Genomic DNA, 15,440 nt, shown 5'->3' on the forward strand with positions numbered 1-15,440 from the left:
AGACAGGGGAACTCCAACAGAAGAGAAGCTAAAAAAAAAAAAAAAAAAAAATCACTCCCCACATGGCCAACACAGCAAAGAAACTATTATTAGTTGATAAACCCCTCTCAGTGCTAAATACACACTCAGAGGGACAGTGAGTGAGCTACACTGAAGCAGGAGCTCTGTGGCACACCAAACTCAGCATTTTCTCAAGTTCTGCCGGTTTTGCAGAGCTGAGTCAGGCACAGTCAGCACGACTGTCATCCACCACAAGCTAAACAGTGACATCTGCAGTCGGCTCTTGTCAAAAATCGGCTTGGAGGACACAGTAGGAACAAGCAGACAAAACTACCAAGCTCTCATTCTGTAAAGTCTCTGCCTGTTTCTGCACTGAGGGGCTGCTTTTAGTCAGGAAACCCAGAAAGCTCCTTGAATATTTCTTCTGATGCCAATCCAGGCAGAAAACAGGAGCAAGGTCTGGATGAATTTATTTACCTTTTGCACTCTTAATGGTCCTTTGCAGAACGTGCTGCATGGCTGACACAGTCTTTTCACATGCCACCTGCATCAACACAACATATTCAGGTTTTAGTAAAACTTCAGCTGCCTACTTTAATAGTACTTAATATTAATAAATATTATTTCAAAAACACTGCTATGAAGAGGAAAACATGACTGACAAAACAAACAGGATGACAACTATGTAACGTAGAGTTTGGAAAAAATAAATTTTGACTTAATTCTCCCAAAACAGTTATTAGAAACCATATACCTACATCCTTAAGGGAAAGGAGCAGAAAAATAGATCTGAGAAATTATTTTCAAAGCTCATTATGAAGTGAGGATAAAAACCATAATTATAAACATGCATGCAGTCTGTCTCTCTAGAGAGAAGAACATCTTATTTGGCAAAATTACAAAATCAATCTAATTGAAATACGACAGTTTAATGTCCCTTTTGGCAAAAGGGAAAGTCTGTGGCTTTTTCTCTGAGGTGAGGAAAAAAAAGCCAAAACAGAAGACAGTCTTTAAATAATGTCACAGATTAGAAGTTTTTAAAAAAACTCAAGAGAAACAAGGTCCAAACTTGCAGAGAAATGAGTAACTTCTCCCACACCTTCAAATTGTTGGGGTGCTTGTGTGTCCATGCCAGAAGCATAGCAGCGAACAAGTCTCCTGTTCCAACAAAGACAGCATCCACTTTAGGAGACTCCACTCGAATTCTTTGTGTTATCCTGGTACCATCTGCTTTAGCTGCAACACAGACACACAGTTAAGTGACAGACCCAGCAACTAATACAACAGCAATCACTAGAATTTAAAAAGAAATCGTTTTAAATGTTTGCTGTTTGGAATGGAAAGCCAATAAAGAATATTGTAAACTTTGTACCAGCTCTTTTAAAAGGCACAGCCTTCCAAAACATGGCCAGCTTGGGATAGCATTTACAACTTCTATACTGTACATACTTCATTTAAGGGGGAGGAAGGAGCTACCACCTTCATTTTACATCCCTCATAACCGTGCCATTCTCAGGTGAAAACAGTGAACACACAATGAATCTTGGTGAGACTACAGAAGGGGATATAGAGAAGAAGCAGAAGGGTATTTCATAACATATCAAGGGTATTTTATAACCTATCAAGGGAGGGACAATCTGCTAACAGGACAGTGTGACTTTTCAGAAAAGCATTCAAACATTCCAAGTTCCTGTTTTATATCCTTACTGCCAGGGTCACTACTAGGGGCTGTAAGAGTCCCAATAAACGTCACCTAGGACATCCCCCTCCTCTGCCCAGGAGCTGCATGGAAGCTCAGGCCTGGGCACAAGCAGCCTTGCCTGAGCTATGCTGCAAATACTCCTGTGTACAGCCGTGCTGTCCTGACTTACTGATTGGATTTTCCAGATTAATCTCAGACCTGGCTTGTCTCTCTTACTCTGGACTGTCAAACAGACCTGTCTGCCACCACCCCCCCGTCCTGCTCACCTTATTCAGGTCCTGTGGGTCTGTGCCCCATGGGTAGGGACAGAGTCCTGCCTGTGCTACAATCACTCTCAGCTCTTGTCTTTCCTCATGGAGCAGTCCCAGTCTTACTACTCCCTGATATTACTGTAGGAGGTCTTCACTTGGGGATCTGAGCTCCTTCCATGCACTACAGATGGGCCTGATGAAACTATTCCTTCAAGGAGTAACAGCAAGCACAGACAGGTTAAAAGAGAGCACAGGTAAGGAAGGAGCTCTTGACTTACTTTTTCTGTGGCTTCCCAGAGCAATCAAGTAGTCATTTCCTAGAGGTGCCTGTAGATCTGAGCTTGTGATCACCACAGTCTCTGGTCCCATGGCATGGAGCATATCCATTACCTTTCAACATGCAAAAAGGCAGGAATCAGTGACTGCAGTATGTGTTGGTTACACTTTCATTCATAGTACTGAGGGTTTTTAACAAGCACCTTATTTTGGCATCTTTTGTAAAGAGAAAAAACCAGTTTCTACTCAAATAATCCACTTGAATTAGGGCCATTACTTTGAAAAAGGGGAAGGAAAACATCCACATCTAAATGTACACACTTGTCAAAATATACAAGCATCTCTGTTTGTGTTATCTTTGGATGCTCCTCTGGAAAGAATGCTCTGTTTCAGCTGTGATCAGAATTTTTGCCTGAACCATGTTTTCAGAACGTATTATCAAAAGAATAAGAGAATGAATATACAGATACATGCACCTGAGCTGGCATCTTGAAGCATTTGCTAGAAAGCTAAGAACTCCAGGTCATGAAATCTTATTTAGCTACTACTTTTAGAGTTAGCAAAAATTAAAAAACCTAAATCAGAGGCAAAAGTGTGTCTGTCTCAATCTTCTCATTCTGTTTCAACCCCCAAACTACAGCTGTAAATTATATACCTTTGCAGATATATTTCCTCTGTCTGTTCCTCACTTAAACTCATTAATACTCTACTTCTGACATCATAATTGGTTGCTACAGACACAAGTGATTTTGATTTCACAGAAAAAAGAATGACTTCAGTAATGAGTTTAGTATAAAACATGGATAAAATATTAATTCTCCCAGAAGAGTTTAACTAAAAATCCTCTCAGGCTAGCTGTGACTCATGAGCAGCTGAAGGATAAGGATTTATTTCTGCTATTTTTTAATACTTTATTGCTTTTCTTTCTTGTCTAAGCCTCCAAGTTTCTTCAGCTGTCAGACCTCTTTGCACAGGCATCAGCTGGGTTTTAAAGAAGCAGTAAATCCACCAGCATACACTGACACAATCAATCTGTGCAGTAATATTAAACTAAATTTCATTTCTCAGTCACAATTCACCAGGATCCTAATCTCCACTATTTCTAGTTTTAGGACTTAGTCCCTTCTACATTAATATTACATCATACTTAATTTTATGTTCGAAGACACTACTGTCATCACAAGTCTTCTTAAAAAAAAGGAAAGCAAGCATGAAACCATGGAAATCAATGCCAGAATTCCTACCACCTCCAAAGGGGACAAATTCCAGCATGGATTATTACTAGACCCATATATGACATGCAGCTGGAAAGACAGACAGATTAAAATATAATATCCTGCAAACAAATGCTTTAAAAATGTTTCCATTTCTAAGTATAATTCTCTCTCTTTGGGAGAGATTTTTTTTTTAAAGCCCATCACAAATCAGAGCTGTGGCATGAATCAGTCAGAAGACTAACTGGCAAAACTCTTTAGCACATGCAACTCATGTTCACAGCTGAAATACGCAAATCTAAAACTAATGGCTGCTCAGCTAATGATGCTCTCCTCAAGACTCTGGTTCCATTGGTGAGGATGAGAACAGAAGAACTGAGTTGCAGCTAGCAGCCAGTGGCACGAAGCACAGCTCATCACCCTCACCCAGCACAGTGGGGTAACATAAAACTGGGGCAGTGGAAATTCAGAGAGATGAGATCTGCTTCCTGCTGTGAAGTGATGGTGACCAATCCATGTTGTCTGACGTTGCTACAGCAAAAAAACCAACAAACATTTGGGGTGACAGACCCCCAGCTACTCTCCAGGGTGCCACTGCAGCTGCTGTTTGTTTAAAGATTTTGTGTTCTTTTGAAGTTCAAAACCAAACTGGAGGGAATAACATCAGTCCGTTCTGAAAGCACTTGACTAGTCAACAAAACAAAGAGCTCAGCCCTTCTCAAGACATCAATGAAATTGTATTTCTATTTTGTCCTCCCACAGCTTTTTATTTTCTTCACTTTGTGTGAAAGAGCAAACCTTTACACCTTGATGCAATATATTTGCAGGCCATCTATCATCTCCACATGGTAATGACAGCAGCTGTCAATGCTTGGGATTTATCTGCAAGAATAAGGAAAAGCTGTCCTCACACTCAGCATTGCTGAGTGTGGACAGCAGAGCCCCAAACAGGTTCCTAATGCCCGTAGTCCCCTGGGTTTTCACCCCAACCAAATAATGTAGTAATAACAGAGCTGCTGGCAGTGTCTGGGTATTTGCCATGTGTGCTGCTGCCACTCCTCCTTCACTGCAGAAAGCAAGCTCAGAGAGATGTACTCATAATCACTGTAATCCCTTTATCTGGAGCTCTTTTGGGAAGTTTCTTCTGAAGTCTGACACTAAACCAGGAAATGTTTTGTGCCTGGAGTGTAGGAGCTTTAATGATAAATATGTGGAAAGGACAGAGGCCAAAGTGACTCCAAGGTTAAAGACAAATTGCAAAGTGCAGCACTGCAGGCAGGAATGCAGGAAGAGACCTCACACATCCCACCCTTTGCCTACTTACCTCCAGTGCATCTTTTTCCGTGTAAATCTTCCTGCCCGTGAGTAACCTGAGAATGAAACAGAAACCTTAAAAGAGCACAAGTTCTCCAGGCAGTGACTGATTGCCCTTTCAAAGGAGGAAAGCTTGGACTGCACCAAACAGGCCTAAGCCATCTGTAGCTCCACGGTAAAGGCTACATGCACAGACACACAGTGCTGCTCACAGCAGTCCTACCCTGCCTCCTGCAGAGATCCCTACATCACAAAAATTCCCTCACAAGGAAGGCTCTTCCCACCCTCTCCCATGTAGCTGCTCCCTCCCCTTAAGGAGGACAGCCTGTGCTGCATCACCACAGATTATCTCGTGACCAGTCACAGCTGGGTAGCCAGGACAGGCAGGAGACATTTGAATTTGTAGCTCCTATGAGATGTTGCCATGGAGGTATTTCTGAATCTAATTTTGGGCGGGGTTGAACCAAACTATTTCAGTTCTGACATTCTGGCACATAATAAAAATCTTCATAGTCATGGGTAAGGATGGGGAAGGTATTTTTTTAACCTGTCCTAGAAACAGGCCTCTGGTGATAACAAGAAATAATCATGAAAATGAGAGACTGGAGAAAACAACAAGAATCTTTTCCTCACGTAACTCCTGGGTTTTTTATTGGTTTCAACATGCAGCAGTTGAGGTTATCTGAAAAACACCACTTGAAACTAACAGCTAAAACCCAAAACCTGACACATACATACATAAGGCACTATATTGAGACAAATAAAATTAAGAGGTATCAGTCTTTCCTGCTTTTTTCCTCAAGTTTATTTGGCTATAAAAGAAAATAAGCACTTACTCAGCTTCAAACTGGTTAGGAGTGATTATATCTGCAACAGGTACAACTTTGTCCCTGTAGACTGGCAGGAGATCCTTGGGCACATACTGGGGAGAAAAAACAGTGTCAAAAGTTGTCAGCAGCATCTGAGATGTGGGACTGCAACTCTCCTTCCCTCATCCACCACCCCTGCTGCCACCGAGTGACCTGACAGCTCCAAGCTCTGCAACTGCAGTGCCAGAGCATCCCCCAGCTGGGGACACTGTAACCAACAGCCCTTTCTTCCCTGGAGGTGATGGGAAGCACCATTTCTAAGCAAATGGACCTAAACTGGCAGCATTAAAAGGAAGTGATGCCTGGGTGAAGAACTTTCAAGTTCTCTCTCACCAAGGTGACACAGCAGCATGAAGAAACACAGCGTCCCAACTCACTCATGTCCTTACCTCCAAACCAAACTATTTTGTTCAAAAATTTTTCATCAAAAATGGTTTTTTGTCAGAGTGCAGCCTGATACTGGTACACAGAACCTGTCTGTCACTGACCACAGCCCAGTGCCCAATAGCTGTCAGATCCTACATGAAATAAGCCATCTTCATTTAGGTTCCAGGGCTGTGTCAATTCCCAGGATGACTGACAATGGCAGCCAGGCTACCAGCCAAAACACAGCTCTTGACAGAGAGGACTCCAGTGAGACAAGGATGGGGAGCAGGGGAATATTTTCCTGTGGACAGGGTCTGTATTCCCTCTGTTGTCTCAGGAGAGAAATAATCCCAAGGCTGTGCAGTTGTCATTCTTTCCTGATACCAAGCTCATTCAGATACAAGAAAATTAAGTACAAATTTACTTGATGTGGGATCTAAAGCCACACTTAGGTAAAGTACCTTAGTTTTGTGGTTTAACAACTAATAAATCTTTATACATCTTTATGTAACAAACATTCACTACACAGAGAATCCAAACAGAGGAGTACTAACCATAGAGCCTTCTCCATTCCACTTGTCACCCATCACTGGATCACACACTGTAAAAGAAAAAATTTAGATTTAGAAATAGGGTACAGTTATAAAGACCCTGAAGGGAGGGGAAAATTTTAGAAAACAGGTAAATTTAGGCTATGGAACAGTACTGAGCACCTCAAAGCTTACACACTCCCACAGCTCTTGTAGCACACTGAACTTTGGTGGCTGCCAATTCTGAAAGAGTAGGTCATGTGTCTTAAAAAGTTGTCTGGAATGGTAGTATGGCAGGGAGAAACATGGGAGAAGCTAACAGCTCTGAAAAGTGTTCTATTTTTACTTCAGTGTAAAAAAATACGTGCCAAATGTATACACCAAAATGCTGTGTGTATATTAAAAAAAGGAACTACTATAATGAAACAATAAGAAAATTCATGCCAAAGTACATAGAGTCATACTTGGTGTAATGATATTAACACATGTTTGGCACAGGTTCTGGATCACCAGCAGTATTAACAACACATTCCAAGTGTCCTCAGTGACGATGGAAACAGCCTACCATTGCACTTCAAAAAGGAACATTGTTCATTGTATTAAAAGATCTTTAAGCAAGATCAAAAAGAAATACATATCCAAAGATAACAAATCAATGTCCAATCAGTATTTCAGGAAGTTTCTATGAGTAAAAAGAGGGCAACTTGTTTTACATTTTAAAAATATTTTCTTTACGTTCTAATCTATTTATTAAATATACAGGATCTTAGAAGCCTCGCTGTGATCTCACCACCTGACCACTTTCTTCCTGTTCTACACAGTGAGATGTCTCTTTCAACTGAGTCTTTAGCTTTCACACAATGCTCTGGAGAACCTGACAACAGAACAGTGTTAATAAAGGCTAAAAAGTAACAGAACCCAGACAAGATTTCTCTGCTGTATTTTGCTAAATGAGACCTATGCTTTGTTAATTTTAAGGCAGGTATCACTGCTCAATACAACAGCCTGCAAATCCTGCCAATCATTCTAGATGCTTCCTGGCCACACTGTTTACTGAGCTTAAAGATGACAGCTCAAACCACCATTCTTACCTTTTAATCCCACTAAATCCTCACTGACTTTGCCCTGTCACTCTGAATGCTTTTGCTCAATTCAAGCCAATGCTGGTTATGTTCAAAATTCCTGAAACACTCAGGAGAGGAAGGAAGGGAAGAGAACAAATCTTTTCTCACAGGTTGAAGTCTGATATGACATGTTAGTGACAACAGCTGCTGGAGCCTTTTGCTCCCTGGGTAGTCCTAGGGAATATCAGAAAGCACCAGAGCTTAAAAAGCCCTGGAGTTTAAGGTAAATCACAGAATTTATGAGGCACAGTTGGACATTTCTGGGATGTTACATGGAACCATGGCAGGGCAACATGGGAGAGTCTGTCCTGCTTTGGCTGACTTGGAAATCAGGGAGAGGCTTCAGCTATCAGCACACAGCCTCTCAACTATCAGCAGCAGCAGCTGGCTGGGATTTTTATCTTCTCCTGGATACAGACAACCAGTCCTCAAGGCACACTCTCCTCTGGATGGCATAATGCAACAAACACACTGAAAAGCAGCAAATCAGAAAGATAAAAACCCAACTCCCTCAACACCTAAAGCTGAAATAAACATCACTGGAAGCCCAGCTGGCTCCAGCCAGACCAGAAATGCTGCATAACATCAGACCAGTGTATTCATCCTAAGATGTGAAAAAGATGAGCATACCCAGTGAGGAAGCAGAAAGGATTATAATGCACATCCTTACCATACACGAGGTCAGAATTCTGTTGTTTCAGCTCCTGGACAATATCCACCACCATTGCCAGAAACGATGTGTCTCTTGTATACCCTTTGGGAAAATAAAAAAGACACCTTTGAAGTCTATTCTCATGAACATTTTTTCTGCTTTTAGTTTTGGATAGGAATGCTGCATACTTCTCATCCTTTGGATAAAAGTATTTTTAGAACAAAGGCATTTCAGTAGTTGACTCAGGAATAATAGGTTGGAAGACAAATTCAGACGGTGCTTGCACAACTACAAGTATAACCTTAAAAATCCATTTACTAAGAATGTTGTATATGAAAGACTCATATAACTTCAAAATGCCTGAACATAAATAAACAAAGGTCAGGCTAGAAGGAAAAAACATTCCTTTTGATAAAAACAGTATTTTGATCAATACTATTTTTCATGCAGTAAACATTTTAAATTCCATATACTTTCTTCACACTCTGGCTTGAAGCAACTTTTTATTATTATTAATGTTCATGCTGATAAGAGTCCAACACATTAATGCAACAGAGATTTAACCTTGACTATTTTAGAGCAATATCCAAAATAACAAAACAGTTCCTATCTTTTAGGCTGAGCAGTGAAATAAGCTGGAAATATTTTACTGTATTTCGAGGCCCCAATCACAATGCTAGGATCACAATATTCTTATTTAACCATTCATTTTTAGATTTTATAGATGCTTCTTAATTTATATATTTATGTATAACTTTAGTTACAACATTCATTAATTATCAATTTGATTTTAATTTATTGTAGTTCATTTCTTGGGGATGGTGCTGTGCAGGGTTGGGAGCTGGACTTGATGATCCTTGTGGGTCCCTTCCAACTCAGGATATTTTGTAATTCTGTGATTTAATACTATTATTTTTAGCAAGGTAGCATCTTTCAATGTCCTTGGAAATGTCCATTCTAATAAAATATTTTAAAGTACACCTAAAAAGTAGATTTTGGAGTTGTTTTTTTTTTTAACTTGCAAAATTGATCAGTTCTTAGGTGCTGCAGAGAAATGGAAAAGATTTTTTGCCAAAATGCTGGTTTTTATCCATGAAACGCTGATAATCAGTCAAAAGAGTCAAGCAAAGATTTTATTTTTTAAATGACCTGTGATGGCAGACTGGCTGGAAAATAAGGCTGAGTTTGATCAACAGCATTGACAGAGGTGTTTAAAACAGTTACACTGAACTGGAATTTATCTCTTACCTTGACTGTCTTACTGTAAACGAAACAAATACATCAAGATCTACAAATAACAGTCACAAAAAGCTCATGGAGTGTTACTTTGTATAATTGGCCTAACGACAGTAATTTTAATCTCAGCTGAGATATCTACAGTCATCAGACAATTAACAGTCAAATCCCACCTTTTGATAAATTGCTTTTCAGTGTTTAAATACTCATATCCAGGTTGTTTGAGGTACAAAGTAGTTGTGCACTATAGTGAAGGGCTATTTGAAGAGAAATATCTGACTTTTGGTCCTGAATGAAAGATACTGAATTTTAAGTTCAGCCACAGTGCAGCTGAAGACTAAAATACAGAAAGTGTTATTAGATGTTCAGAAATCACTGCTCTTTCTACCCATGCCTTTTTTTGTCCATACTGAAAATGGCTACAGCAAATAAGATTTTAAAAGAAACGTGAACAACACACAAATACCCTATTTTAAAAGATATATTAATAAATATTCCCTTTTTCTCCAAAATTCCTTTTTGCTGAAGATTTCTATTTTCCTTCTACCATTTTTGATCTCTTATATCCATTTTGCCAGTGATAGGAAAGGTGTAGAGGTCTTTTCCAAGAGTTGGAAGGGAAATAAAAAAGTAACATTTCAGCTAAAAGAATACTCAAATATTATTTATAATTTTTGCACACTAACATCTCCTGAAAATTCCTACAATACAGTGTGCTTTTCCTGGATATGTCCTCTTTGTGAGTTCCTTCCAGGAAAGAAAAAGTGTTTGTCTATTTCTCAATAACAAAGAACCCACTTATGCCAAAATTAATTTCTTAACGTTAGTTAAATCTATTTGCTGTTCAGTCTTCTTTATTTTGGAGATATTCCTTGAAAAAACGCTGACAATAACTCTTTGGGCATGCCACACCCTCCAAGCCAGAATGACTGCTTTGGGGTTATAATCCAAGCACTTGAAATTTCCAATTTTTCCTGTGTAGAAAGAACTTTCCTACATGTGGAAGCCATGAAATCAATCAAATCTGGTGATGTATTTCTGCCTACCTTTAAAAAGTCCCTGTTCACTGCTGTAAGAAATTGATACTGTTATCCAAACCAGAGGCACACCAAAGGTGAAATCTGATCAGTAACCTACTTTTGAGAAGCAGGAATTGGGTGAGAAGCAATTTTTAATAAAAACTTCTTGCAGAATCTCTCCTTTCTATAAAGTATTCTACAAGAAGTTCTCCTTGCTTGTATTTATGCACACTTTGCACCCTGTGCAAGCAAAGGAAAACACTGCAGGACTGTATTCACTCAGATGACCTACACAGTAACAAGAGCAAAAAATCAAGATATATGACAGAGTCAAAACCAAAACCCAACTCTATTCATACTTTGCCCAGTGTACAAAGCACTAAGCCTTAAAGATCAAGTAAAAAAATCAAGGACAGACAACTTTTCATAAAATCATGCTGCAGTACCACAGGGTGCTAGTACTGCAGACTTAGGAGAAAGGGTTAAACTCATGTCTTCCTAATAAATTTAAAAATAATATTCTGATATTCCTCATCCATTGTTCCAGTAGAGGCACTCCCAAAATATTAAGTGTGCCTGTACATGACTGGCCTGTACAAACCTGTAAATTATACAAGGGAATCAATTTACCTACCCAGTTACAACCTCCAGGCTGGAGAACTCTGGCTGTTACAAATTTAACAGCACGAGCCAGTTCAGACTACAATACACAGGTGAAATTTTAACTGGTTGGTTTGCAGCAGTGAGGGATATGTTTTACATCCCTTTACTTGTGTTTACATCTCCTGGGAACTCCAGGGAACAAGCTCTTCTCACCTGTGAGCACATAATCGTACCGGTTGACCTTGTTCAGCTTAAGTCCTTCGTAAAGTTCATGAAGCTCATCTGAATTCAACACCTGACCCTTCCAGTGGGCATAGCCTGCAAAGCAAACACCAGGTCATTTTTCAAGAGATGAATTTTCTATTTCAGATCACACACATGATACACGTGGAGGGACCACATCAAACATCAGCACCAGGAAGCATCGCCACATCCTCTCCTGCGAAATGCTGCTGCTGAATGAAAGCTGCTGTCAGCAGAACAGTTAATGTGCCCAACTTCTCCTTAGCACCTCTGCCTCCCAAAGGAACTGGAGTGACTACACTGCAGTCTGAGAGTGTCCATTTACCAGCAAATCAAGCTGAGCACACACAGGCTCCTGCAAGATTTCCCATGGAGCTTTTGCAACTATCCCTTTCCTGTGTGGAGGAGGAAAAACGTATGTTTTCGACTTTAGTGGAGGAGGGTGTCAGTATAATCTACTTTTGTTATTTTGTACTATATATTAAAAAAAGGAAATACTGGCAGTTAGATGACAATCCTAACAGGCTTATAGATCTGTTTGGACACAGGCCTGCACCCATCAGATACAGCACTCGCTGGGACCTGCATGTCACACACAGACTGACCACAGCAGAACACTGCCATGGATGCTCTTTAAACATACAGTGTCATCTGACAGACTTTCTTCCAAAAACAGCACAGCTTTAGTGCTGAGGATCCTGGAGGAGGAAATGAGTAGCAGAAAGACACTACAGACAGATAAACAATATCCATATACTCTCATCCTTGAATGATCTCTAAGAATTGCAAGCAAATATACTCAGCTGAGAGAAGCAGATGGAAGGTGAAGTTACTTGGGATAAACTCAACTGATTTCAGCCAACAGTGGACCAAGGTCCATGGCAGCCAATTCCAAGGAAAAAAATGTATCTCCCTTAACAGAATCTAAACATTTGTTGAAAAATGTAAATGCACCTTGCACCTTGTCATCAAAGCCTGCCCCATCTAGATGGCACCAATCACTCCCTTGTATGTAAGGATGGGGCTTCCTCCAGGATATTAGATTAGGCATTCACAATTTAACTCTTCCAATCTCCATAAATTCACTGTTTGTTAAAGAGCTTATCTTTTTATTAACTGGAATCAGGAAAAGGGAAAGCTTAATGAGGTATCTTCTTCTATACCTCCCCTGTGTAAAGACAATGGTATTTTGTTTAACTTCTGCTCTTGCAGTTAGAAAATTCAGTGATGAAAACTGTTGGCTTTGATTATCACTCTAAACTGACTTATTAGAGTGGCTGCCAAAAGGTGCCTAGAGCCTGGGAGAAGCACATTTTTCAGTTTTCCTTCTTACGAATGCAAATACACCCACAGCATGGTGAGCAGATGGATCATTTTGCTCTCCTCAGCTCACAAAGGCCAAGCCTCTAAAACACGACTCGCTGCCAGCTGGCTGGGGGCCTGACTCACATCAGCCACCACGACTCCCTCCCAGGAAAATGCTTTTCACAAAGTCCCTGTGAAGAAAGGGTCGAAGTGAGGGATTTCTGTAGTTTCATTGCAGCCCCCATCAGCACAGGCCCAGCCCCAAGGGTATGCAGAACCTCTGACTGCACCTGAATCCATTACTTGGTTTAACACAAATGCAGATGTTTATTCTGTCACATCTGGAACATCACAGAGAAATAATCTGCCCTCTCCTCTTCCCCAGTCTCTGCAGCACTGCAAAGCCAGAACAGGGACAAGGACACAACAGATTCCTTCCACGGTGGCCATCAAGGAGACTGGGTGCACTTTTCACCCAGAATCAAGGCAAAAATGCTGACATTTATCTTACACAGGGCCATAAAAACAATTATGATAGATTGCCAAGAAGCAACAACAGACAACCTGGATACTTTCAGGAGCCATTCCTACACAGACCCTGTAAATTCACTATTTAAGCAAAAGTTCACCTTCCCATGTCAAGCTGTCTTAAATGGTCAATGCACAGGGTTTATGTTACACTGATCCTCCACTGAGGGAGACAGATAAATACAAAAACTCAACATTAGGCAGCAGCCCAGCTTAGCTCAGGAATTGGTGTCACCCACATGGGGTAGGGACACTGTCTGAGCTCTGTAACAATGACTTCCACACTGAGGACCTTTTTTATCACCTGGTAACGTGTAATATAACCTAAAGCCTAACTATATGACAGCCAGAGTTAAAAAGCCTTAGGGAAGCTCTCAGGGAAGCCATAGCTATTGAGACATAAGAAAAAAAAAGGGAATGCCTTCACTGGAGCTGCAGAGAACTGTGATGTCAGTAGGAACTGAATTATGTTCATGTAAGAATCAAACCAAATCAAAACTGGCAGCAAGATGGGAACCCCCCTATGCTCTTTCCCCAGGGTAATTTCATGTAACATGACAAACAAGGGGAAAATCCCGTGACCCTGCATTTATCCTACTTTCCTGGTGGAATATAACACCAAAAAGCAGACACACAGAAGAAAAAGCCAGTCACTCATGTCAAAAAGGGTTTCACTAACTGGAAGATGGATACCTTGGGGTCCCAGGAAGCAGGACTATCTTGAAAGGGGAAAGACAAAAAGGAAGAAAGCTGAGTCTTCCTTGTTTTGGGTACAAAACCACCAAATGATTCCCCTCAGTGCTGGTCTGAGAGAGCAGAGAGAACACTGCAAATCATGACACAGCTCTCCAAAACACCATTTGGTTCAGACTGACTGCATTAGTCCCCCAAATCTGTAATAATTTTAAACACACAGATGAACATAAATGCTTAAACAACCTTATGCCCCTTCTGCTTATCTATGTTATGGTCTTTTATTGAAATTAGATGTTATCTATTTGCTTTTAGCAGATAAGGCAATGAAAAGTAAGTAAGACATGATGCCCCATGTCACTAAAATGATGAACATATTTACCAGTCTCCAAGGAAATGTCTTCATTCAACTGTATGAAAATTAAAAAAAAATTAAAAAAAAAAACCAAGAGAGGCAGCTAATACTGCACCCAAGATGAATTTACATGCTTTTCTTTCTTGCCTTCCTCTGCTTTTTTTTCCCTCCTTTGGAATGTATTTAATTACTTTTAAAAACAAGGAAGGAAGAAAATGGAAGTAGCAGTCACATCAGAAGGGGAAAAAAAACCCCAGCTGATCAAAAACAACAAGCAAACAGCAAAACAAAACAAGCTACCATTTAGGTATAGCATGTAAGATTCCTTTGTTTTCCAACCCAGAACATTCTGTTCTGAGGTTTGAGTTCCTCCTGTGGTGCTCCCTGCAAAACTATTCCAAGTGGCTTCAGTAACCAAGAATTTCACACAGGAAAAAGGAAGAAAGTTCTAGTGTTTAAGGCACATGACGTACAGGCAATCTGGGCCCAGCTGTGTCACAAAATTCACATTGCAAACTCCAGCAGACAACCTGCTCTCAACACATGACTCATCTGTAGCTACCAGGAGGCCTTCAATAAAACCAGAAACTCAGTACCAAATTCCCCACTGGATTTTTTACAGCTGGTCACAGTGTGGAAGTGAAATGCTCCCAGTGTCAGGCAAGAGTGGAGAGCTTTTCTTTCTGCCCTGCACCTGCAGGGGTGAGTGACTGCACATGGGCAGGCAGACTGTGCAGAATCACACCAAGACATAATTGTAATTTCTCATGTATTAAACCTACCAGCCAACCCAACCACCTACTACCCACCCACGAAGTGGAAGCCAAAAGTGCTCAAGAATAAAAAGAAAAGTAACAGAAAAAACCCCAGGTTATTTGTTCTGGAGCTGTTTCAAAGGTAGGATTTGGATGGCAGAGTAAGCACATTATTGCTTAAAATAAACCTACCAATGAGAAACAAAACTGGACATCACCCCCAAAAAAATCAATTAGACAATTAAAAATAAATCTAGATTTTTCTTTTTGCACATCAGATGAGGAGAAGCTTCTGCAAACAGTATATTCATATAGGATAAAGAGCACAGTCTTTGCAGGCTGCATGACAGCTTCTTTTATTTGTATGTGAAGCATGATGCCACTCAAGTGTGAGTCACTCTAATC

The 15,440-nt window shown here is 40.4% G+C and overlaps 1 protein-coding gene across 1 annotated transcript in view; it reads right to left on the bottom strand.

Moving 5' to 3' along the window:
- The window catches only part of PDXK (pyridoxal kinase), a 45,552-nt gene that overhangs the window by 9,470 nt on the left and 20,642 nt on the right, over window positions 1-15,440 (bottom strand). The window contains exons 3-10 of the mRNA XM_048290023.1: window positions 11,370-11,474; window positions 8,317-8,400; window positions 6,547-6,593; window positions 5,594-5,679; window positions 4,768-4,813; window positions 2,232-2,343; window positions 1,100-1,236; window positions 478-544 (exon numbers count right to left, since the gene is read on the bottom strand). Of these exons, the coding sequence (XP_048145980.1) occupies window positions 478-544; window positions 1,100-1,236; window positions 2,232-2,343; window positions 4,768-4,813; window positions 5,594-5,679; window positions 6,547-6,593; window positions 8,317-8,400; window positions 11,370-11,474 (684 nt within the window). The remainder of the gene's footprint in view (window positions 1-477; window positions 545-1,099; window positions 1,237-2,231; window positions 2,344-4,767; window positions 4,814-5,593; window positions 5,680-6,546; window positions 6,594-8,316; window positions 8,401-11,369; window positions 11,475-15,440) is intronic.

Source organism: Corvus hawaiiensis, chromosome 2 (assembly GCF_020740725.1).
Source record: "Corvus hawaiiensis isolate bCorHaw1 chromosome 2, bCorHaw1.pri.cur, whole genome shotgun sequence".
Lineage (NCBI taxonomy): Eukaryota > Metazoa > Chordata > Aves > Passeriformes > Corvidae > Corvus > Corvus hawaiiensis.